We start from the raw sequence: 27,410 nt of genomic DNA, 5'->3' as shown, positions 1-27,410 counted from the left end.
CCTACTTGATTCAATACCTGTCTCTCATTTATACTTAAGTAAAATCATTCACTGAGCATGAAGAACTGGTATCCTGAAGGCCTGCTATTCTGTGAGGGGCAAGGTGGAGAACCAGGTCTGCGTCATCTGATCCTGCACACACCCCTCTTTCATAGTGATCCAAAGCTAGACAGCTGACTCACGGTGAGCCAATCAGATTCTCTCCCCATTACTAATGTCAGATGAACAAGACAGACAGAGACGGTTGGCTAATAAAGAAAAATAAAATTAAAACAACAAAGCCTTACAGACAAGTTTCTAGAAATTCTCCTGCTAAGGGGCTCAACACAGGACTGCTTTTTGCCTTTCCTTCCCAGGTGTTGGCTGTTGCTGTTGGCGCAGTTGACGTGCGTAGTGAAAACTAGAAGCAGAACACGGTGGTGTTTTTTCCTAGCCCAACTTTAATGAGAACATTGCTGTTAATGCAAACCAACACCACTCTGCATAATTTAAGAAGATTGTTTATTTTCCAACTTGCTGGTACATGGCAGTACATTCTCAGTGGATTTATTAATCAAGGTACTGCCCAATTAATAACCTTTCTCAAGAAGGCATCTTGGCAAAGATAATTTAACTTCTGCTTTTCCACTTAACCTAATCTGGCATCATGAATTATGAAGACCTTCCTTGCTAATGAGGAAAAAAAGATCATTAGTGGCTTTTATCAATCACATGAAATAATTCAAATGTATCTTACTTCATGAATTAAACAGAGGGTCAAAACACATTATCCAGGGTAAATGCTAAAATTCTATTTAATAAAGTTATAACATTAATCCTCAGGTTTTAAAGCTTTTATGGCCAAACTCTTAAAATTTAACATTACTTAATAATTATTTGAATTTTTGAGTAAATTTTATCTCAACAATTTATTAAATAAAATTTGATTTTGTTAAAAATAGTCAAATTATTAAACTATTTTAAACAACTTTTTAAAATAAAGCCCTACCTAGTCCAAGAAAAGGTTTTCACTGACAACACAGGTCATGTAGCCAAACATGCATTTATGAAAGTTGATGTACTCAGTTAAGTAACACTGACCAAAACCAAGCTAGTCAGTATACGTGCAAGACTTCCAATAGGCGAGGCAAATACATTCTGGTGAAATCAATAGTCGTATTAACAATCATTGCTGCTTCATTTACTGAACATTTGCTGTTTCTTCACATACTGCAGTCCAGGCAAGGAACAAGACACAAAAGGCATTTAATGCCATTACCTACAACTATCTGAGTGCCCCACAGCCAGGGGAGGAAAAAGTGGCAGAAGAAATAGGCCAGATTTGGCTGTAAAGTTGGGAGTGGCATCACTATCAGTTAAAGTGTATAGAATCTGTAGTCTACTGCCCCTGGGTTTAAATTCTGGCTCTATTGTGCATTCTCTGTGTGGCCCCAAGCAAACTATCAGACTTCTCTGAATCTTAGTTTCCTCAATTATAAAATCAGGACTATGACAGGAATGCCTATTTCTTAGGCCCATTGTGAAGACTACATGCATGTCAAGTACTTAGGAAAGTGTGTAGCACCCAGTAAGTGTTCAGTAAATGTCACCTGCTCTTATTCACCTAGTACAACACCCATGACAGAGGAAGCTCTGGGCCAACTACTTTACGTATACAATGTCATTTAATCCTCATAACAATCCTTGACATAGACAGTGTTATTTCAATTTTAAAGAAAATTTAACAGATCTAGAGAAGTTCTATAACTTGCCCAAAGTCACAAGACAGCAAATGACAGAACCAGATTCAAACAAAAGATGGCTGGCCCCAAGGGCCTTGGTTTTTTTGTCTTTGTTTTAATGCGATTGATTTCTAAGTTATTAAGACTCATGGAGTTATCTGTGTGTGGTACAAATACAAATTGTGTCAACATGAAAGGGAATGTTTATTTTAAAAGCTCTCAGACACTGTGCTGGAATTTTCTCATAAACCATTCATAAGTCAACATTTTCACTTCTATTTTAAAAATCAAGAAATTGAGTCTCAGAGAGAGAGAAACAACATGCTCATGGTCACACAACTTTTAAGATACAGAATTTGGATCCCATCTACAGACACAGATGTTACACAGATGTTGTGTAATCTAACATTACACAATGTTACCTTCCTAAGACAAATCTTAGTTGTCTTTTCTCAAAATAATAGCAATCTGTGAAAACTGCTGTGTCTTAGTAGCAGAAACCACTACAAACTATTTGTTTAGAAAATAAGTAAACAAACAAAAAGAAAATAAGTAAACATACCACCTATTTCAGATATATCCATTCTTTCACTTGCCAAGATTTGTTTTTAATTAATCACATGCCCAAGAATAGCTATCGTTTTCTCTTTGTATTCATGATTATAATTAAAAGTCCAATTTTATTACACCTTGTGCACAGTGGAGGCTCTAAGCCATCTTGGAAGAGTGGAAAACATTCCCACCAAGGCACCTGAGGTAGACTGAGAGGAAAAAAAGGAAAAAAAGGAAACATTTCCTTTTTATAATGTCCTCTCAACTGTACTGTTTAACAGGTATTGGGCATGATTTAACCCCAAAAAGCAACTTAATTTAAAGTTCTGTACACCTTGTAAATTCCTTAAAACAGGGTCTCATCAATTTAAGTAAAACCAAAAGGAAAATTCTATAAATGTCTTACTGCATCAAACTATAGATTTTTTAAAAATATTTTATTTATTTATTCATGAGAGACAGAAAGAGAGAGAGGCAGAAACACAAGCAAAGGGAGAAGCAGGATCCCCAGAGCAGCCTGAAATAGGACTCGATCCCAGGACCCTGGGATCATGACCTGAGTCAAAGGCAGACACTCATCCACTAAGCCACCTAGGCATCTCCAAACTGTAGATTAAATATTTATGTTACTATACCTTTTATTGCCCAATCTAAGAAGATGAAGAAATGAACACTTTTGCCAAATGAGATCAATCATTTGATATGTTTTCTTAGATATACCAGAAAGGGGAAAGAAAATTCTATGACTACTTCATCAACTATCATCACACTTTCAAGAAAACGGAGTGCTATTTAATGATAATAGGTAAGATCAAAATAAAAAAAAAAAAACAAAAACAAAAACCAAAACCCCTACAATTCAACTAGTCATTGGCAGAGCTAAAGTAAATGATCAGTAATATGCCAACCAACTAAGATTGATTATTGTTTTTGTGACAAGTAATCACTCTCTTTCCCTTTGATTTTACCTGAAGAGACCTAAATTTAAAATCACAATTCAAAGACTTTATTTCAAGGATGGAGTCAGAATTTTCTGCGAAACCAACACTTCACATGGCAAAGACAAGCATGCCAGTCTCTTCCAGAATTTCTAAAGCTACAGTAATTTTGAAGTAAAATTATAATACCCAAAATAAACAATCAAGGAAAAGAAACATCTATGCAAATTAACCTATGAGACACTACTTCACTCCTACTAAAGTGGCTGTAACCAAAAGGACAAATAATAACATACTGGCAAGGATGTGGAGAAGCTAGAATCCTCATACACTGCTTGTAGGAATGTACGGTGAAGCAGCCGCTCTGAAAAAGTTTGACAGTTATGACCTGGTACTTTTACTCCTACTTACCCGCCCAAGAGAAATGAAAATATATATACATATAAAGATCTCTACATAAATGTTTATGCCTGCATTATTCATAACAGTCAAAAACTAGAAACAATACAAATGTCCATCAATTGTGAATTAAAAAAATGTGGCACAATGGGATCCTACTGGGCAATAAAAAAAAAAAAAAAAAGAAGAAGTAGTACTCAAACATGCTACAACAGAGGCTGAGTGCAGAGCCTGATGCAGGGCTAGATCTCATGACCCCGAGATCACAACCTAAGCCAAAAATAAGAGTTGGATGCTTACCCAGGCATCCCAGTAAGAATTATTGAATTGGATACTTAAAACAAGTGCATTTTATGGCACTTATTTAGCATCAATAAAACTGTTTTGTAGAAAAAGAACAGCTATATTTCTGTAAAATTTCTTTAAGTAAAAATAACATGACAAGTGTTTAAAGGGAAATACACACACACACACAGATTGATTTGATTTTAAAAATCTAACAATATCAAACTATAGTCTGTTGATATCACAGTATTTGCTTTCAGGGAAAAAAATCCTTCTTATAGAAGGATTTATAAGCAATTAAAAAAATGGAATCTAGTCCTATTACATGACCAACTTAAGACATTATCCTCTTTACAAAATGAAATAAAATCAGAAAACCTATATTCACTCTAAAATAATTTGTTTTATTATTTCTTCTTAAAAGCAAGAGAACTGGGATGCCTGAGTTGCTATGCGGTTGAGCATCAGTCTTTGGCTCAGGGCGTGATCCCGGAGCCCCAAGATCGAGTCCTGCATTGGGCTCCTTGCATGAAGCCTGCTTCTCCATCTGCCTGTGTCTCTGCCTCTCTCTCTGTCTCTGTCTCTCATGAATAAATAAAATCTTTAAAAATAAAAAAATAAAAATAAAAATAAAAGCAGGAGAACTAATTAGTTAGTAAGGGCACAGGACTAAATCCAGCCTCACTACTTACTAACTCAATGACTTCAGTCAAATTACTTTGATTTCTCTGGGTTTTCTCATTTATTATAGTAAAGAGAGATTTCTGAAGAATTTTCCCATTTTTAAACAAAATCTCTCCCCAAACTTTTCCCCCTGAGAATTCATACAACATCTTTATCAGGGGTTTTGTCTGAGAAATAGTATGTATTAAAATTATGGGTAATTTGAAAATAAAAGTAAAAAAAGTGTTGGTATCAGGTAATACTCACTGAAAACAAACAACTTTTATACCACCCAAGATCACAGTTAGAGCCTATCTCTAAAATAACCATAGACTGATTGGGACCCAGCCAGATAGAAGGCCCTCACCCCTGGTTGATGAAAGATATTAGGGTTTCTGGTTTCCAGGTCCTTGTCAGCCAAGGCAATTAATATTGTTAATAATAATAATAGTTAGCATTTATTATTTATCAAGCACCAGACACATGTTCCATGTACTAACTCATTTAATCCTCACAACTCTATGAAATAGATATTATTGTATCCCTAATGCACAGTTAGAAAAAGTTAAATTATACAAAGTTAAACTTAAGTAGCAGAATACAGGAATTCAAATTCTGGTGATTGGCTCCACAGCTGAGCCAGTAACTACCTACCAGTATTTTCATTCACAACCTTACACAAAACCTATGTCCTCTTGTCTTGGCTCTGTTCACTAACAGGTACCTATGAAGAGTGGCATTTAACCCCTAGCCCCTGTTAGATAGTCCTATCTCTCTTGTTTCTCCCTGGCTGCCTCGCCAGAGGGAAGTAATCAGACCCTGCTAAAAAAGCAAATGAGAATACACCAAACTTCATGAAGTACAAATTATTCAGCTCTAAAAATATGTAAAACAGTTAATACTAATCATGGTAACTATGAGGATTCAATGTGCTACTACATATTGAGCTAACAATAGTAACTGACACATATGAGCTCAATAAAAGTTAGCTATTATGTCATTTGGATGAATTGCCCAATGCTTCCTTTTCCTTCATACTGCAGCATGAGACAAGGAAGGAACACATATGCCTTATTTGCATTCTTTCAGTATTTATCATAGGGTATATTCTGGTTTATTATTCTCAAACATAACTCTGACTAAACCATGTGTACATAATACCAATCAAGACTACAGTATTTTCCTTGTTTACATATTTCTAACAGTGTACTACAAATAGCATAAAAATGTGTTTCATTTTTTGAGGCAATTTCAATGCCAAAAGTATTAACATATGTTGGTTATTTAATTATACTTGTAATTTAGAAAATACCTGACATTATTGCTGTTAATTCAATCACTTGAAATAAAAAATGAGACCATGAAACAGATATAAATTATTCAAAATCAAATACATTAATATTGTTTGGCTTCTTTCCATTTATCTATACAGGATAAGAATAAAATGGAGAAAAAAACTTAAGATACATTGCTTTTAGGTGCTTAGTCCAGATTCCTCAGAATAAGAATCTAAGGGAGTTGTACCACCATCATCATTGGTCAAGAAAAGGTATGCGGTAGGGCACCTCAGTGGCTCGGTTGGGCAGCCGAATCTTGCTTTCAGCTCATGTCATGATCTTGGGGTCCTGGGATGGAACTCCACATTGGGCTCCAAGCTCTTTGGGGAGTCTGCTTGAGTGATTCTCTTTCTCTCCCTCTGCTCCTCCCCTATGCCCCAGATGCATGTGTGTGGTCTCCCTCTCTCATCCTCTCAAATAAATATTAAAAAAAAAAGAAAAGAAAAAAAGGTATACTGTAATTGTAAGAATCCAGAAGGCTATAAAACTGCTACTGACTCAAGTATGTCTATAGAAGTTATACCTTTAATCTTTAGTATGGATATTTAGGCCTCAGAGGAAGAAATAAAATATTCACTTACAGTATTTGTAAAATTTATAATGAACTATTTATCCTGACACTAAGACTGTACAAAAGTATCAATTTCTGTCAAGTGCTTTGTAAAAGGGTTTGCAATCTTATGCTGTACAGACCAAATTAACTTCTTGTACTGATGAGACAACTGAGACTTTAAAAGGTGTCAGAGTTCTCTACACCTAGTATGTTGGAGCAGAAACTCAAGTTCTGATTTACAACTCCATGCCCTTTCCACTGCACCACATTCTTTTATGTAACTTGGCCAGCATTTTCCTAAGTAAGTTCCACAAACAGGGGAAAAAAACTAAGTCCAATAAATTGAGAAATGAGGGGGCCTGGGTGGCTCAGTGGTTGAGCATTTGCCTTTGGCTCAGGTCATGATCCCTACAAATACACAAATACACAAAATACAACAAAGAGGTAGAAGAAAAACTGAATTTACATAAAAGAGTTCCCTATAATTGCTCTTAGATGGAGCAGAAAGAATTTAGTTTATAACTATACCACCAACACTGTTTCTATCTAGGGTGGTAAAAAGGATCAGGATCTCCCTGTGGCTTTCCCTGTCTATATGCAGAAAGAATTGATCCCATTTCAAATTTGTTTCTTCAAAGGAATAACAATATAACTAGAGACTCAGAAGCCACCTGAATAGGCTCCTAGTAGCAAGAGAGGACCACCTGAGCATGAGTAACTGCCAACAGGCTGAATCACATCAAATATCTTGAAGCCAAGATTTCAAAATGATAATTAAAAACAACCAAAAAATAGTGTTGATATTTGAAGGACGGTAGGTAAGTACCATTCTACTTTATATAGCTGTGAAAAGAGAAAGAATTGGGATGCCTGGGTGGCTCAGCGGTAGAGCATCTGCCTTTGGCCCAGCACGTAATCCTGGAGACCCGGGATCGAGTCCTGTGTCGGGCTCCCTGCATGGAGCCTGTTTCTCCCTCTGCCTGTGTCTCTGCCCCTCGTGTGTATGTGTGTGTGTGTGTGTGTGTGTGTGTGTGTGTGTGTGTCTCATAAATAAATAATCTTAAAAAAAAAAAAGGAGAGAGAGAGAGAGAGAATCAAAGTTAAAAAAAAAAAAAAAAAGTACTACCTTCTGCCATGAACAGAGCACACACAAGAGAGCTAGTATAGGAACTAGTTTGGGACCTAATTCTTTCCCCACAGGATTAGGAAAGACATCCTTGAGGGAGAAGACCAGCTTTGAGTTTAAGGATCAATTTCAGTTAGATTAAAATAAATAAATAAATAAATAAAGCAGATGTGGGGCAATAAGGTAAAAACCAGCATGGGGAGACTTCAAAAAGTTGTATTTGATGGAGGTTGGAGTTAGTGATTAAAAGCTAAAGGTTGGATGAGGCTAGGAAGCTAACTGAAATTAGATTTTTAAAAAATTCCTTTGTGAAGAAACTTGGGAGTTTCTCCACATGTGAGACGAAGTCTTAGGAGACTGTTATTCAGTAGGTAAAGACAAGCTCAAATTTTTATTTAAGATAAATCACCCTGGTGGTTTTGAAGAGAAGATATTTAACTGGAACAAGAAGAAATAATGAAGGAAGGGGGATCATTAGCAAATCTGAAAAATATTTAGGATATAAATGTAACAGAATGGTGACTGGCAAAACAAATTTAGACAGAACTTTATGTGACTTCTCACAGCACTTTAAGAATAATTCTATTAAAAAAAAAAGAATAATTCTATTGTAGCATTTACCATAAAGCATCATAGTTATTTGCATTTTGATTCCCCCATGAAGCAGAGCTTGTAGTAAGGTAAGTACTCAGTGCTTGATACCTAATAGGTCCACCATAAATGTTATTTAAGTACAGAGAGTTGCAAATTCTGCCAGGGGGAAAGAGAGAGAGAGAGAGAGAACATCCTGGTAATAAAAGTCTTTGATCCTAAAAGTCAAACTATGCTGGTAAAACTAAATGTACTGAATTTTCCCTATAGGAAGTCAAAATAGTAAGGCTTCACCTAGCAACTTCCTTAGTTTTCTACCAGTAAATAAAAATAGATCACATAACAAAGTGTTACAGCGTCCATAAAGCAGTAATTAAAAAAATATATCCTGCTGTCTACCACTTTGAGATAGGAAAAATATGACCTCATCTTCTTATTCCCTAAAGCTCTAAAAGAATTAAATTTTAATAAGGCCACCTGACTTTTCTCTTTATAATGTTTTTACCTGGTTAGAGCCACATACCAACCCACTTCCTTATAAACAAGGTAAACCAGGGCTCCTGGGTGGCTCAGTGGCTGAGCAGCTGCCTTTGGCTCAGGTCATGACCCCGGGGTCCCAGGATCGAGTCCCATGTTGGGCTCCCTGCAGGGAGCCTGCTTCTCCCTCTGCCTATGTCTCTGCCTCTCTCTGTCTCTCTCATGAAAAAATAAATAACATCTTTAAAAAAAAGGTAAACCAGAACTCTTTGTATTTCTTATCCCATTATGGGGTGTGGTAGGGAGGACACCTAAAACAGAAAGCAAACTCAAGACTCCACTCTAAATGAACAAGTATAACATATCCACTTAATAAAGATATTAATTTTAAGCAAAAATCTGAATGAGAAATGTTTAAGTTGTATACCCTCTTCAGCGTTTTATTCTTATGAATCACTCCTTAGTGTTGAATTAACAGCTTTTATCTGTTTAAATCCTAGGGCTATATGGCAAAGAGCAATCTGGCTTTTAAGTTACTCTGTCAAACAGCATTTATAAATGTTACTCTTTGTGGCACTATAAACACACAGCAGGTTAACACCAGTGTTTCAGACACTCCCGGGCCTTTTCAAAGCTTGTACATTCACCTAATTTTAGGCAGCCAGTGGCAAACTACCAACTTATTTCACCACTATGTCTGTTACCATGGTTAAAGATAAATTGAAGGCAAGATATTTGGAATATAACTGGCAAACATCATATCCTTGAGTAACATTTCTATTTTAAATCTATTCATCATTAAATGAAAAGGGTTAGAAACTAGTTTTCCAGTGTGTCATAAAATAATTTTTTCCCCAACTCCCAAGGGGGTGTAAAGAAACTTTATCCATTAAAAACTTCAACTCTAGTCGAATAACATTGTTTCTTGGATTTCCTTATACCTGTGTAAACAACTATTTTAATTATTAGGCACTGTACCTGGCAACTCCTGCAAGCAAATAGATGTTTCCTTTTAATGGAATAACTTTCTTCATTTATCCAAAAGGTGAAAAAAAAGTCATAAGCAAATAAGAGAACCACAGCATTTCAAAGAAGTTATGTCCTATGTACAAATTCCTACTTCTGACCTATCAAAGTACTTCCAAAACAAAAACAAAAACCTTCTGTTACCAAATACTCCTTTTCTAAAGAGGACAAACATAAATACTACTAACCATTTTGGTATTTATGTAGTCACAGTGTCTAAACATGGTAAAAACATGTTGCAAAAACTTTAAAAATAGATACAGAATTTTCTACTGGAAGTGTTTTTGTGAAACCCGTACTTTTATACTCAGGAGTACTGAATATAGGTCTCCTTGGAGTCGGTAAACATTACTGGGTAGCAACTCAGGATACTGCTAGGGAACAGTGCAAGGTTCTCCCCACCCTCTATTCCCCCCCTTTTTTTTTACCCATAGGCATTTAATTGGTTATCTCAATTAAGCACAGGTTCTACTCATTCAAAAATTGAAAATTCTATAACTCGTGGTACAGCTGACAAGATCTCTAGATTTAAAAAACAAAACCAAACCTTGTTCCTTATCACTCAGTGTCTTCATTTGTAAACTCAAAATATTAGAATGGCTACTTTACCAGGTCTTTTCTGTCTATACATTTCTGATTCCTTAGTAAGAAGTTAGATTCTGGGGATCCCTGGGTGGCTCAGCAGTTCAGGCTGCCTTCAGTCCAGAGCCTGATCCTGGAGACCCAGGATCAAGTCCCGTTGTCGGGCTCCCTGCACGGAGCCTGCTTCTCCCTCTGCCTGTGTCTCTGCCTCTCTCTCTCTCTCTGTCTCTCTCTCTCTATCATGAATAAATTAGAAAATAAAAAAAAAAAAAAGAAGTTAGATTCTACCATAAGGCAATCTCAGGGATAGCTTCAGGCAAACAGGCACAGGAGGAAGGAAAGGAGGGAGAAGGAAAGAGAGAAGGAAAGAAATGAATGAAGGTTTCTCAATCATTTAAAGATGTGTTTGAAAAATCAGTTCAGGGCAGCCTGGGTGGCTCAGCAGTTTAGTGCCGCCTTCAGCTCAGGGTGTGATCCCAGGGTTCTGGGATCGAGTCCCATGTCGGGGTCCCTGCATGGGGCCTGCTTCTCCCTTTGCCTGTGTCTCTGCCTCTCTCTCTCTCTCTCTCTCTCTCTGTGTCTCTCATGAATAAATAAATAAAATCTTAAAAAAAAAAAAAAAAGAAGTATCAGTTCACTGGAATACTTGAATTTTTACCCAAACTGAAATCCCATTGAGCTTTCACTCTGATTTTTACTTCAGAGCAATATAATTAATCTACCTACAATTCTACTACCTGATTAAACAACAAATGGGGGCAGCCCTGGTGGCTCAGCGGTTTAGCACCTTCGGCCCAGGGCGTGATCCTGGAGACCTGGGATCAAGTCCCACGTTGGGCTCCCTGCATGGAGCCTGCTTCTCCCTCTGCCTGTGTCTCTGCCTCTCTCTCTCTCTCTCTCTCTCTGAATAAATAAATAAAATATTAAAAAAAACCAAAAAACCAAATGGAAATAAGCCCATAGAAGTGAAAATTCACAGCAATAAGAAGAGAGATAAATCACAATGCATTCTAAACCAAAACCGTAACTAAAACACAAAAACAAACACTGATCAGGAAAGTACTAGAAAAAGCCACTGCTATTCGATTGCAGTGAAAGTTAAAGAACTTCTTGGAAAGAGTAAAAAATGAAACAAAGTTTGGTCTCTGAAAGATACTCAGAAAATTCACCAAATAGTGTAGTGTGTGTTTGCAAATGCTTTGCAAAGTGCACGAAACTTAAACTATATCTGTCCTTCTATTTATTTAATCTATCCACTTTTTAAAAAGGATTTTATTGGGCAGCCCCGGTGGCGCAGTGGTTTAGCGCCGCCTGCAGCCTGGGGTGTGATCCTGGAGACCTGGGATCGAATCCCACGTCGGGCTTCCTGCATGGAGCCTGCTTCTCCCTCTGCCGGTGTCTCTGCCTCTCTCTCTCTCTCTGTGTCTCTATGAATAAATAAACAAAATCTTAAAAAAAAAAGAGATTTTATTTATTTATCTGAGAGAGAGACAAAGAGAGAAAGAGGGGTTTGGGGCAGAGGGATCAGGAGAGGGACAAGCAGACTCCCCGCTGAGCACGAAGCTTGATGGGGCTGACCCCAGGACCCCAACATCATGACCTGAGCCAAAGTCAGATCATTAACCAACAGAACTAGCCAGGCACCCCTACTCAACTATCCACTTTTTTTTTTTAAAGATTTTATTTATTTATTCATGACAGAGAGAGAGAGAGAGAGAGGCAGAGACACAGGTAGAGGGAGAAGCAGGCTCCATGCCAGAAGCCCGACGTGGGACTCGATCCCAGGACTCCAGGATTGCACCCAGGACCAAAGGCAGGCACCAAACTGCTGAGCCACCCAGGGATCCCCAATCTATCCACTTTTTAAAGCATCATTTGTTTTGTTCCTTCCCCAAACGCCTCTCCTTGCCATGAAAGAAAAAAATGATCTCAAATACATGACATATGCTGAGAAAAAAACAATTTGTGCTAGAAGTTAAAACAAAGGATAAGGGAGAAAGCAATGAAATGCAAGAACGGAATTCTCAAAAATACAAAAAAACTGACCACTTCTTCTAATGAGAAAAAAACAATTTGTGCTAGAAGTTAAAAAAGGATAAGGGAGAAAGCAATGAAATGCAAGAACAGAATTCTCAAAAATACAAAAAAATCTGACCACTTCTAATGTTTTCCTTCTAATGTCTTCTAATAGATACAAAAATGTCCAGTTTAGAAAAACTACTAAGCAAAACCTTTAGTTATCCAAATATATTATTAGTAACAACACTCCATATTTAGCAAAAGAGAACAGAGAGAGGAACTACTACTCGGTAATCAGTAAGTAGATTGAACACCTACTATACACCAACACTGCACTTGGTGTTTACATATGTTATCTCATTTAATTACCTTTAAAAATTCTCATCTCAATAATCTAGACAAATTAAGCTCAATAAAGTTAAACTAATTTAAGCTTGGTAAATAAAAATAGTATCAGGTAACCTATTCAGGAAAGCCAAATATGTCCTCCAGCACATAATCAGTCTAATGTGTTGTACATATTTAGCCCCAAACAAAATCCTGAAGCATCTAAGAGATAGATGATTATTCAAAATTCTGTAGCCATTATGGAAAAAAAATAGAAAAAAATATATTCTCATACATTTGATTCAGTAAGAGTTTGAATTTTAAAAACTTTATACTTTAACTCAACTTCTACAGTTTTATATCTGGAACCACAGATTAATATTCTGTAAACATTTAAATGTTTACCTTTACATACAATATTGTTTGGTTCTAATAGAAACAACTGGTATTTTAAGAGTCAAAAATTTATCAAAAAGTAAATCTGACGATGCTCAAGGACTAGAACACTGAGAAATATACACAGTGGTGTAATTTACATGTGCTTTTTTAAGGGAAAGGATAGTATTATAATTTATAATAATTAAGACACTAAACCTCATATAATTAAAGAACACAAATATTTCTGTACTTAGTAAGAACTGGATGTAGAAAATTGTGCCTAATTCTATTACAAACTTATTCCTTAACATTTCACATAGGAAAGTAGCTTAATGAATAATTTTAATCTTAACTTTTAAGAATATAAAGAAAATATTGAGGATCCTGATCTTTTACTCAGTCCAATACTGGTAGTCTAGGATATAGCTACACAGAAGGGCATAAAGCTACACATCTCCACATGGAATCCACTCAAACCAATCATATGCTTTAGACACACTCCTGTAGCATATCCCACAAAAATTCATGTCTACCCAGGACCTTGGACCAGGACCTCATTTGGAAATAGGGTCTTTGCAGATGTAATTGGTTAAGGATCTCAAGATGAGATCATCCTCGATTTAGAGTGGAACTAAATCCACTGACTGGTGTCCTTATAAGAAGAGTGAAGAAAAAAAAAAAAAAAGAAGAGTGAAGAAAGGCAACATGAAGATGGGGACAGAGATTGGAATGATGCATCAGAAAGCCAAGGAACACCAAGGACTGTGTTCACCAGAAGCCAGAAGAGACTCACGGGGCAGTTTCTCCCTCAAACCTCCCTACAGAGGGAACCAAACCTGCTGACACTTTGATTTTAGGCTTGTTGCCTCCAGAACTGAGAAAAAAATTAATTTCTGTTATCTTAAGCAACCTAGTTTGTAATGAAATGAAATGAAAGCCCCAGAAAACTTATATAACTTCTCATAAATCTTATTACAACCACTGAGTTCAGTCATTTCATTGTCACAATAAATGAAACGATAAAAACAGAAATGGAAGCATTCTGAAAAATAAATGCTATTTAAATGTGTGGTGGTACTATCATCATCACTGTAATTACTGCTGCTAAATCTACAGATATGTATATATAATACTAACCATCTTTTTAAGAAAAGATGTATACCTCCCCACATTCACATCAGAAGTCATCTTTAAAAAATTCTCAAATTAAACAAGGAAATTTTATAGGAGTTTCTTCAGTCCATTTTTCAAAGCAACTTTAGTAGAGAAGTAAAGAGTGACCTGAAAGTCAGTAGACCTGAGTTTTGGTTTTATTACTAATTCATGACTATGATCAAGGTATTAGATGTACAGGCATCAGGTTTCTTATTTATAAAGCAAAAAGTTTAACAGAAACTAGATGATCTCCAAAGTCAAACTATCATGACTACTACACAGTGTTGTTTTTTTCTTGTAAACAAAATTAAAACTCGAATTATTTATGCTAGAAATACCCAACCTGGGAATGGATAAGAGTGGAAAATTAAGAACTTCATAACTAAAATGAGTAGAAAAATTGTAAGTGAAAAGGCAAATATTTCAGTAACTAACCAATCTATTTCTGGTAGGACAAGTCTTGTTTTTGGCAAGTAAGAGACATGAAAAGGGAAGAAATGGAAAACATGACCAGTGACTGCAGCGAAGACAGCTGGGCTTTATAAATTACACTTAATCATGACTTTACTGTAAGAGTGTTAGAGAGCAAACAACAACAAATACCCGCTGTTCTCGTGCTGAATATTAGACATTCTAGGTTTCTCATTTAAAATAAGAGTAAGAATCTTTTTTTAGCCTCATGAGAATTTTTAGAATTCATGAAATAAAGCACTCTGTTAAGTTTGGGGAGCAATTCATCTGAGAAGTATGGGGAATACAAAATAATAATAGAAATAACTTCTATTTATTGAAAGCTTACCCTGTGGAGCACTTTGCTTAATACTTTACATATATAATCAATTAATCCTCAAATAAATACAAAAAATAGTATTTATATATACAAAGAAAGTGAAATGCAGAAACATTAAGCAACTTGTCTGAAATCACACTGGCTTTCAAGAATGAGGATTCAAATCTCAGCTTTCCAACCCCAAAACCTATGTTTGTGTTACCCATTAAGATGTACTGCCTCATACAGTGGTCACCCTCAAAGAGGGCAGCCTGTGGCTGAAAGCAGGGAGGAAAGCTCTGAACAGCTGATAACACTGTTTCTTAACCTGAGTTCTGTTTCATAAACAGGACACAAACAGTCCTGAACACAAACAGGTGTCCAGTTTCTCAAAATTCATGAAGCTGAAAACCTAAAATCCCGTGGTCTTCTGAGTATACCCCAGTGAAACATATATATATATATATATATATATTGATTGCCTTTGCATTAATCAGAACTCTTTTATAAGTAAAAAATCCAATTCACATTAGCATCAGCAAAAGGGGGGGATTTATTGGCTGATATGCCTAAACAATTCAAAGTTCAGGGGTGAAGTTAACATCAGGGTGGAGTGAATCCACAAACTAGAGCACCATGTTGGCCTGTGGTGTCTCTTTTTTCCCTACTCCTGACTCATTCTAGTGCTGTCTCATTCTCTTCTGGCTGCTGCAGACTGTCATCCATCTAGCTCCTTGCAAGAGGCAAGAAGGTATTTTCCATCAGCTTTACTTAAGAACAAAAGGGTTAGGGGTACCTAGGTGACTCACTGGTTGAGTGTCTGCCTTTGGCTCAGGTTGTGAGCCCAGGGTCCTGGAATCGAGTCCCGCATCAGGCTCACCATAAGGAGCCAGCTTCTCCCTCTGCCTATGTCTCTGCCTCACTCTTTGTGTCTCTCATGAATAATAAATAAAATCTTAAAAAAAAAAAAAAAGAATAAAAAGGTTAGGGGCACCTGGGTGGCTCAGTTGATTGGGCGGTCCACTCTTGATTTCCACTCAGGCCATGATCTCAGGATCATAAAATTAAGCCCCACCTCAGGCTCTGCACTGGGCTTCCACCTGAGTTTCTCTTTCTTCCTCTCCCTCTGCCCCTATCACCCACCCCATTATTTACACTCTTAAATAATTAGGTTTGTAGAAGGACAGTTGGGTCATCAGATATACCTAGGCCAATTACTGTGGCCAAGGAGATGAGTGAGGTACTATATCTGGTCTTGTCTTAGCCATATAGCCACCTCTTTGGCCGGACAGAAGGAGGAATAGCTGTACTATAAACATGGTTATTACAGAAACTGTTCAGTACTGAAAACCATTTTAATTCCTCATCTAATATATCCCAACTCATAAAATACATAATATTATTTTTAAGAGTGATGCTTCAGATTTACTGAACAATTCATAAACTGCTTTGAAAAACTTTTTAAAAATCATAGTTAAAATTGATTTATTCCTTCACAACCCTGTGAAGAACACAGGAGAAACATGACTATCCTCAGTTTACAAAAGACAGAACTGAGGCTGAGAGATTAAGTAACATCTTCAATATCACAAGCTGATAGATGTAACAAAATCAAACACAAATGTTCTTTCAACCATAACATGCTATAACTCACAATAGCCTAAAATTACATTAAAGATTTAATGATATGTATGAGAACATGGTTCAAGAAAAAAAATTAAAAGAGAAAATGTAATAAATCCATCTGTCTGAGGCTTGGTACTTCTATCTTGGTAGGTCTCAATTTCCTATCTACTAATACAACCATCTAGAGGCAAAAGAGGCCCTTATGGGAAACCATATCCCATTACAATGCATTTCTTGTGTATCATTTGGAACATTTTCAGCTGCAAGGAAATAAAACTCTAATTCAAGTAACTGAAAAAAAATAAGGGAGTTATTAACTCACACAATAAGAAGTCCCAAAGTAGGTCATTTCCAGAGTTAATTCTGTATCTCAAAAATCCTGAAAAACTGAGGTTCTGAGTCACCTTTGCCATCCTTAGCCTGCTGACAAGCTTCCCTCATGGGAGGAAGTCACTACAACAGCTTCAGGCAGCAGAGCCTCACCCATCAATGTTCAGAAACAGGAAACAGACCTTCTCTCTCTCTCTCTTCTTTTTTAAGCAGGATCCACACTCAGCCTGGGGCTTGAACTTATTACAATCTTGAAATCTAGAGTCACATACTCTACTGACTAAGCCAGCCAGGTGCAGCCAGACCTCCTCTTTCATTATTTACCTATGCTAAATTAGTTCACAAATGTAAAGCTATTAGAAAATGTCCCGATGCGGGACTGGATCCCAGAATCATGCCCTGAGTCGAAGGCAGACGCCTGACCGCTGAACCACCCAGGCGTACCTAAAGTAAATACTATCAAATGATTAGTCACAAAATCAAAGAATGTTTAAAATACTAATGTCTTAAAAATTACCTTAATATAAGACTTATGGGGTTCAAATCAGATGTGAAATTTTGTTGTGTTTATGTGTTATACACACTTTTCTGGAAGTAAGATTCTGAGAATTTGGAAATTTCATAGGGATGCATGACTGAAAAGATGAGAACCATTACCTAGTTAACGTATAGAGTGGTAAGTGAAACTCAAAGAAATGAAATAATCAGTAAGTATCAGCATCAGTACTCAAGCTTCCTTTGCATTGAAACATAACTGCCTCTAAAATGACTTTTTAGGGCAGCCCGGGTGGCTCAGTGGTTTAGCGCTGCCTTCGGCCCAGGGCGTGATCCTGGAGACCTGGGATCGGGTCCCAGGTCAGGCTTCCTGCACGGAGCCTGTTTCTCCCTCTGCCTGTGTCTCTGCCTCTCTCTCTCTCTGTGTGTGTCTCTTGTGAATGAATAAATAAAATCTTAAAAAAAAAAAATGACTTTTTAAATAAACATATTTTTAAAAGAAAAAACAGAAACAAATTTGTGTGACTCTGAAGGAACTCTCAGGCTGATGATAAAAGGGAATACCGAGATAGCAGATGAGAGGTGTAACATGAGGCCAGTTCCCCCAGCATGGAGCAGAAGGGCAGAGAGTTCTAGGAGGCCATTCCCAAGGGAAAAAAGGAACTACTGGAATACTGGAATGCGATGGAGTACAACTAAAGGAGTTCTATAGTTTTATCAGAGACTTTGGAGAACTAGGAAAATCAAGCGAAACAGGAAAAAAGTAGCATAGACAGGAAATATCATAGTATATGACCCAACTCTACAATGCATATACAAATAGAAGTCCTGTATATTGATTTCACCAAAATTTGTTGTTCCTGGGAGGATTGGGGGAAACAAGGTTGGGGGGGGTAACTCATTAATAAAGCTAAATCCTTATCATACAGTCAGAAATCAACAAGTAACATCTATAATGAAATAATAAAAAAGCAAGGTTTAAAAACATGAAGTAAATACCATTAAAAAACCCAATCAATATAATTTAACAAGGCACCACTGCATTTTGAGCAGGGCAATTCTTTGTTGTCTGGGACTATGATAGAGCACAGATAAGCAGACTAAGACCTCTGGGCCACATCTAGCCCACTGCCTGTTTTTGTTAATTATTCTATTAGAACATGGCCATCCCCATTCATTTCATTCTTACATACAATCTATGGCTGCTTTTGTACTATATGACAGCAGAACTGAGTAGCTGTCACAGAAACCTTATGGCCCTCAAAGCCTAAAATATTTACTATATGGCTCTTTATAGAAGTCTGCCAACCCTAGTTTAGAGTATCGCGTGCCATTTAGTATCTTTGATTTCTAACCCACAAATGTCAGCATTCCCCCAAAAGTAATTATGAACCAAAACTTCACACCTCACATTTGCAACTCATCCTTCCTCATTCCCTACCAGGGATGAGGAGTAGTAGAACTTTGGTTCAAGCTATAGAGAATTTAATTGCCTCTGGGGAAAACTCAGAAGTTGCATAAGGTTAGAGAAAGGTAATATGAGTACTGCTATTTTTTTTTAAATAGGCCTTGAAACACTCATCTTTCATTCACATGTATTTCTTTAAGAAAATTAAATATAAAAGCAAAATTTAAAAATAGAACAAATAAAATCTGGTTAATGGTTCTGGTGGCTCACTAACATAAAATGTGTGATTACATTTGCTAGATACAATTTGTGACATCTGTGATGGTTGCTCTGGAGAATTTTTTGGTTGCACATATCCAAAGCTACTAGGTAAATGACCCTCCAATAAGAAGGGTATTAGTGTGCTAACTGAATGTAAGTGTAATATTTCAAACCTTCTGTTACCAAGAAAAGTCAAACTAGTACATTCTACAAATGATCTTTAGTGAAGTTTGAAATGTTTAACATAAAAAGTCACATAGATAAAATGTTTAATAAACATTACTAAATCTCTTAAGTAGACATTAAGAGGAAAGCTTTCAAAGATCTATGAAGGAAATAAAAAAAATTTAGTTTTATTTAATTCAGTTTAAAGCTGAGTGGAGGTTAAAGGCAAAGATGACACCAATATAGAGAACTACAAAAGACTAAATTAATAGTATGATCAACATTGGTACTTCTGATTCAGTACGTTCCATGTAACATGATAGTGTACATCTGTGGTATATTCTACACAGAAAAGAAATAACACAAAGATGGACTGTATTCTTAGGTTTCTTTAATTTTTAAAGCACCCTAATTACCATTTCCAATTCAATTAAATTTACAAATTGTCTGATTTTATCCCATATGAGAAAAGCTTTCAATATATAATTATGTTTTGTTACTAGGACCTGAAGAATAAGGCACCAAAAATGTTTTAAAGCATGAAAACAAACATAATTCACTGTATACGCTAAAAACCTAAAAAACCAGATGTACAACATAAATTTTAAAGAGTGTAAGCAACACTCTTCAGGAGTAAATGCTCCTGTGCAAATACAGTAAATGCTTTACTGTATTTTGAAAAAAGGCATTTATTCTTTCACTTCATAAAAAATTACTTGGGTAAAGTTTATTTTGAAACATATAGGATGACACAGCTAGTTAAGTAGTTATGACAACTAATCCTAAAACATCAAAATAAACATTTTAATATTTTGGTTTGAAAAATGTAGTCCTCAAAGGCTTATTTTACTGAAAAGATTCAACTGCTGAATTGCACCTTAGAAGAAACAGATTAAGACTATAGTTTCCTGAAATAAAACAGTTGTAAATTATAATAGCTCTGCTAATCCTAGCTGCAAAAGAAATTAATACAAGAAAAATTTAATGTTTTAATAAAATACTAGTTATATTCAAAATCATGGAAATTTGGCTTATAGCTAAAAATAATTAATCTAGCCACTTTAATTAACTTTAATAATGTGAGGTAAAAAGTGGAGAAAAACCATTGATAAGTGTCATCTTTCTAGCTTCTTTAGAAATAAAATTAGCAGAAGGAAAACCAAAATGCTCCCCTTACACTCAAAAGATCCTGAAATCTATTTGTCATTACTTCAGGTAATATGTGACACAACTCCACAGCATCAAAAGAAAAACTATGCATTTTTAGAGTAAGAATATTTAAAAAGTTGAAAGCCTTGACTATCAACTTACCTTCTTTTGATACCAGACTATAGCATCTGTGACTTTGGACGCCATTTATTCCACTGAAATCACACATTCGTCATTTTAGGCTGTGCAAGAGAGAAAAACATATGGACGACTTTACTTCCACCTTCCAGAAGGAGACTGAACAACATGCGTACATAGCACTCTGGTTACTTGCAGAGCAAGGGGTGTATGACTATACTTATATTACACCCTTCCTCATTACTATTTTAGCAACAGGTTCTTCTTAAGTAAACAAAAATCAGTTGCCATAATAAAAGGATCTTTCTATGTGAACATAGCACTTGAATTTTCTAACAAGATGGATTTTTAAAAATAAGCCTTTTAAATAAATTTCTGAATTTCCCAGGTTCTACTGGAAATTCTTCCTTTATAAATTCACATATGACAGAAATCAATTCATCCACTCAGTAACAGACCGGTTTTGCTATAGTTCCTATCTGGGAATTAATGCCAATTACTGTTGCTAAAGGATTGCTGGATAAAGATGCCAAAATTTATAATCATATTTAATGTTCTCTGGTACTCAGTAAACACCAATTTGAACTAAAATCAAATAACTGGAGAAACTTAATTTATGTTAAATACTAAACCAATATTAGACTTAATTACACAGGAATAATTAATATTACACACTTCCCAGATATCACAGTTTGCTAATACTTAGAAATTTACCACAGACCATTTCATAAGCATCTTGTTCGTGTTTGCCTAAAACAGTTCTGGATACTAAACTTAATGGTTCCTAAGCCCTGGAGAAAATGAATTCCAGTTAACTCTGGAATACTGCTCTAGTCATAAGACCAGGCTGGCATGGAGGGCGCCTCTGGTATGATGTTAAGGATGAGCCTAAACAGGTTCAAACACAGATACTTGCCCCAGAACTCATTACAAACCAGGATCATCCAAGGCCACAGAGGATTTCAGGGAGCAACACACCACAGCAAAGCTGATCCCAGCACGTGCAGATCTGCGACTGTACAGATGCTACCACTCCAGACTTTGCCCAGAGTCAACAAAATACTGGAGGTTTATAAATCATTCTTGGGAGCACATTAGGCTTCAAATATAAGAAAATTACTATCAGGAAAGTCAAATGTTCAAATCATCAATCTCTAAATAAAATTTAAGGCAGTATTTATTCGATATCTGTATTTTTGACAGTGATGAGCTGGATTATTTTATTAGCTTTCCTAAGATAATAATTCTGTCTTTAACTGACTAAATTCAAGTAAACTAGGTTTTGAAAATCCTGACAAATGCCCTGGCATTTGTCATAGGAGGAGCATAGAGTCAAAAGACCTGGATTCAAATACCACCTAGTATGTAATTTTGAAGCAGTAACTTAATCTCTCTAACCTCAGCTTCTTTTAGTTGTACAACAGGAATAACTACCTATTCACTCCCTGGAGGGATTTTGCGACTGATCAAGTAATATTCATAAAATGTCTAGCACAGTCCAGTGTATACAGCAGCTGTTCAACTATAACTATTTTTATTTTTATTATTAATTTTAAAATTCTGCAAGCCAGGAACTGGGAAGTATTTGTATTTCCTTTTTAAAACATGGAAAATGGTTTAGAAAAGGAATACATACAATCAGTTTTTATTGACATTTAAAATAAAAATAGCTACTAGACTATCATAAAATCACAATGTCAATTCCCAACTATATGCACATGGAGTATTTAGAGATTTCAAAGTTCACCTCCACTGAAGTTTCTTAGTCAGGTGTGGCTACTATTAATTTCTCCCACCAGGGGTTTGGGGGAAGCTTTCTCTTACTGACCTTAAAATCTCCTGTTTTGGTTCTTCTGTCCTGGAGATTTCTGGGGATAATTCATCAGCTTTAACACAATTCATCCCAGAAGTTTTTTCCATTGATTCTGCTATAGGACTATCCATTTTAACATTACACCTTCATTATGTTTGTTGAGACAAAAGACTGACAAGACACATGTTTTCCAAACTGGTTAGAACTCTCCTTCTCCCCTCTGCTGCCCCTAACCCTTGACAAATGCAAACTAGAAAAAAATGGTATAAAAACTATAAGAATTATCAACTTTCCACTTTTACTCTCCTTTCACTTCACCCAATCTTTACTGATAAAAATTCCAGATTATCAACCAAAATGAAGATTCTCTCTTTTAATTCTCCAAGAGTGTAAATAATGTGCATTTCATATACAAAATGTGAAAGGATTTTTTTATTCAGTCCATCTATTAAATATATGAGATATTTAATATATTTGAAGAATATTTAAGTGGGTATGTAAGTACTAATAATTTTTTTAAAAGCTTCAATGAAAGTGAGGAAAACACTGACTCCTTCAAATAAAATGATAGATCATTTTCAAATATACTTTGGTTTATACCTAGCTACATTTAGAAATAAATTCTGAAAATCAATTTTAACAGGGCACAAAGTATATGAAATGTTATAAACATTTTATTTATATTTATTTTGATCTACAGAAATAACAATTCTATCTGTTTAAAAAAAAAAAAAAAACACAACACAAGCCCTCTTCAGTAATGGCAAGGTTTGCTCTGCAAACTCATTTAATAGTTTTTCCATTGTGTCAACAACTTTTCAGTGACACAAGTGGCTCGTACCTATTTTTAAAACAGGTTTTACAGCATGCTGAGATGGATTTCTGAATCAGACTTCTGATAAAGTATACTCAAAGGCAACCAAATTTCACATGAATATAAATAACAAAGAATAAGTCAACAAATGATTTCATGAATAATTAATATTATTTCTAAAGCCCTTCGAATGTCTTTGATTCTGAGAGTCCAGGAATACAGGTTTACAGTCTCTATTATGACAGTTATCAAGCTAACTATTTTAATGCTAAATTATGACATTAAAGTTAATTTACAGGAAAAAAAGTAGCATAGAAAGCTTACTGAGTACCTTGAACTGAGGATCTTAATCTTTTCTGATCAACTGATCTGATAGAAGGATGGGTATTAAGATATAGAAATAATCCAATTATAAAACTACAGAGCTAACTGCAGGCATAATATTTAAATCTCGGTATAGACAGTTACTCTGAGCTAATTCTCTCCTTAACACCGCTTTAATCATTATACCTTGTCAAAACATCTGAAATTACATTTTACTATGTCAAAGACCACATAAAATGTATTTATGATGTCAAAGCCTGGGTGGAGGAAAAAGGGGACTCTGAAGAGATCTTACATTAAGTCTGACTTTATAAAATCTCACTATCAAATATATTAATGCCCAGGGGTATTCTTTGTAAACAAAGAAATGGTCAGGTTTTTAACCATTTCCTACGTTAGGAAAAAGTCAATCTATCAAACACTACATATTACAATGAACTTCTCTCATTATTCTGAAACAAATTTCTGTTCTAGCACGACTTTCACTATACTTGGAAGCAACTTTTGCCTGTCCCCAACACTTGGCTTGTGCTGTTATTCTCATTCCTTTTCTCCTCTCATCCATTCTCTTAAGTCAGTTCAAATCCTACTTACCCTAAGATGAAGCTTCTTACAAATGTGCACTTGGACAGAAAGTGTTAAAGTCTGAGTCTCTTCCAGCAATGATTGTACTAAGAAATCTGGTATTTAAATAAAAATGAAGAGCTAGGGCAGCCCGGGTGGCTCAGAGGTTTAGCGCCGCCTTCAGCCCAGGGTGTGATCCTGGGGACCTGGGGTTGAGGCCCATGTCAGGCTCCCTGCATGGAGTCTGCTTCTCCCTCTGCCTGTGTCTCTGCCTCTCTCTTCTTGTCTCTCATGAATGAATAAATGAAATCTTAAAAAAAAAAAAAAAAAAAAGAAAGAAAGAAAAGCACTATGGCCACCCATGATTTGATTATATATAAACACACTAAAGGAAAAAGAGAGGCATCTTTCCTCCTTCATGTTTCTAAGTACCCAGTACATTATAATATGCAGTAGAGGAAGTAGAGCAGAGAAAAAGTGATGACTAAGCATCAGGAGAACTGGGTTCTAGATCCAAGTTCTGACGCTACATGCTATGTGCCTTTTTTTTTTTTTTCTTAAGATTTTACATATTCATTCGAGAGACACAGGCAGAAGGAGAAGCAGGCCCTCCCCTCCGCTGCAAGGAGCCTGATGTGGGACTTGATCCCAGACCCTGGGATCATGCTCTGAGCCGAAGATAGATGCTCAACCTCTGAGTCACCCAGGCGTCCCTAAATGCTATGTGCTTTTGAGTAAGTTTCTGAGTTCTCTGGGCCTTAGTTTCTCACGTATACCATCTAGCCAAACATCCCACAGCTCAATAAAGGCTACACAACTAACAACTCCAATAACATACAGCAATTTCTCTGAATTTCTTTACTAATTCACCCCAAAACACTACTATTAGTTAAATCAATGTTATGTGCACAGAACTTAACATAGCAGAAACTTTTAGACAAAATGGAACACATGCTATTTTTAAAAGGTAGTTTATAGAAATCTCCTTAGGCCCTGATCTCAGTATTATTCTTTTCAACAAACTTACATCACTCCCTGCTGCCTTTAGAAAACTATTCAGACCCATTACCCTTTAGAATTATATTCAGACCATCTAAAATCTCACCCTAAACTACTTACCAATATTACTGCTACCATCTTCTCATATATCCTGTTTCAACCACACTACGTTTCTTACACTTTTCTACCTCTGTGCCAAAATTAACACCTCTCTTTCCAAAACAAGGAGGATTTCCAGAAGGCCTCCTAAATTCTACTTTCTCTACAAGTTTCTCCCAAATTCCTCCACTAAAGACTGTTCATCATCCTACAAGTTTCTCCCAAATTCTTCCACTAAAGACTGTTCATCATCCTGTTCTGTGTTCCCAATAATGAACATATTGTTTTTTATGTACTTGTTGATATGTGCCCCCATTCCATTCATAAATTGTTTCAGAGCAGTTCAATGTCTTATCTCTGAATTCTCCTATTGCTCTTCTGTATATATTAAACACAATGTTCACAAACCAAATTTAAAAATTGCTAACCAGGGGCGCCTGGGTGGCTCAGTCAGTAGAGTGTCTGCCTTCGGTTCAGGTCATGATCCCAGGGTCCTGGGACTGAGCTCCATGGCAGGCTCTCTGCTCAGTGGAGAGCATGCTTTTCCCTCTCTCTCTCTCTGCTCACCACTCTGTCTACTGGTGTGCACTCTTTCTCTATGTCAAATAAATCAAGTCTTTAAAAATAAAAACTGTTAACCAAAACACCCTCACACATGAATCAATTTAAGGACCAGAACTGAAAATTCTACTGGTTCCAACTCCTATACCACCACAACATGCACATAAACACAAAAACATACTCTTTCCTCACAGTAAGAGGTAAAAATATTGTGAAGTATAATAAACATGGCCAGTCTGTTTACTGACATGTCACTCAATCAAACAGTGTATAACTATTTGTAGATTTTAAAAGTACAATGAAAAGGAGTTAAAGTCAAATCTGCCATGTTCTAAATGTTAAAATTAAATATAACTCAGTTGCTTCCTCCACAGCTAAAATAAGTGATTTTTCGACTTTAGAAACTAGGAACAAGTCCTTTCCAACTAGGGCCTAGCAAAATGGCTCCCGCAAAGAAGGGTGGCAAGAAGAGGGAAGCCCGTTCTGCCATCAACGAGGCAGTGACCAGAGAATACACCATCAACATTCACAAACGTATCTGTGGAGTGGGTTTCAAGAAGCGTGTCCCTTGGGCACTCAGAGATTTAGAAATCTGCATGAAGGAGATGGGAACTCCAGATGTGTGCATTAATACCAGGCTCAACAAAGCTGTCTGGGCCAAAGGAATAAGGAATTCCCCATACTGTATCCATGTGCAGGTATCTAGAAAATGTAATGAGGATGAAGATTCACTAAACAAGCTCTACACGCTGGTTACCTACATACCTGTCACCACTTTCAAAAATCTACAGACTGTTAATGTGGGCGAGAACTAATCGCTGATTGTCAAATAAAGATACAAAACTGGAAAAAAAAGAAAGAAAGAAAGAAAGAAAGAAAGAAAACCAGGACAAAGCTCTCTTATGCCCTTAAAAGGTAATAAATACTAAGGTTCAAATCAAAACTTTTATACTGATACTGAAAACAGTGAAACCCAGGTAATGGGCAGAAAGAAATCTACTAGTACCAAGACTGCTACTTTCTAATCATGTGACCTCTAAATTGTTACAATTCTTGGAAAGTTTTTTAAGCTGGAATGAGGATATGATTTCATGGAAATGTTGTGAAGAATAAATACCACACACTGTATGTTTAAAGTTGTTTTCAATCTTAAGATAGAAAAATGAAATGCAAAATGAGGTGTAACAAAAAGAGCATTTCCTCTTATATGAACCAGTTCATAAAAAGAATATTTATTTATAATTTTTATTTTCCTGCATGGAACCAATGCATAGTCTGTATATTTTGAGTGAGAGGATAAAATCTAATCTAAGCAGGAAAATTATAGGCAAGTAACTTCTCTTAAAGCTATATGTATAAAAGCATTTTGAGCTATTGTGAAATCTAAGAGAATCTCTAGATTTATAATTTTAACACTACCCACAAAGCCCTCCATGAACTTTCTGATGGGTACAACCAATCCACCTGGTTATGTCCTTTAATGCAACTTTGTAAGTTTCAGGGTTCTTAACTTTAACATATATCCACAACATCTCTACTAGTAACTTGTTAAGCATTCTTTGTGCTTTTTTTTAAGTACTTAATATTTTTATTTGACTGTTGTGTCACTTGGAAAAATCAAATAATTATAATCCATTTAAATGGTTTAACTTCCTCATTTACTACCAAGAAATTTTTACCCTCAACAAATCAGGCTCCATTCAAATATGGATATGTTATTACTGGCCTCTAATAGAAACATTAACTGAATAAGTGGTTCAGGTATC

The 27,410-nt window shown here is 36.0% G+C and overlaps 1 protein-coding gene and 1 pseudogene across 6 annotated transcripts in view; one reads left to right on the top strand and one right to left on the bottom strand.

The window, feature by feature from the left end:
• Positions 1 to 27,410, bottom strand: part of PHTF2 (putative homeodomain transcription factor 2) — a 113,305-nt gene that overhangs the window by 65,040 nt on the left and 20,855 nt on the right. For 4 of the 6 annotated variants that reach the window (XM_038562820.1, XM_038562819.1, XM_038562818.1 and 1 more), the window contains exon 1: positions 20,495 to 20,645. In XM_038562820.1, coding sequence (XP_038418748.1) covers positions 20,495 to 20,539 — 45 coding nt within the window. In that variant the 5' untranslated portion in view covers positions 20,540 to 20,645. Of the gene's footprint in view, positions 1 to 20,494; positions 20,646 to 27,410 lie in introns of those variants that run through there. The other 2 variants (XM_038562822.1, XM_038562817.1) reach the window with 1 other exon arrangement.
• On the top strand, positions 26,085 to 26,459 carry LOC483279 (annotated as a pseudogene).

The sequence above is a fragment of the Canis lupus genome, chromosome 18 (genome assembly GCF_011100685.1).
Source record: "Canis lupus familiaris isolate Mischka breed German Shepherd chromosome 18, alternate assembly UU_Cfam_GSD_1.0, whole genome shotgun sequence".
In the NCBI taxonomy this organism is placed as follows: Eukaryota; Metazoa; Chordata; class Mammalia; order Carnivora; family Canidae; genus Canis; species Canis lupus.
Note: the sequence above shows the minus strand (reverse complement) of the source record. Positions and strands in the feature narration are given on the sequence as shown.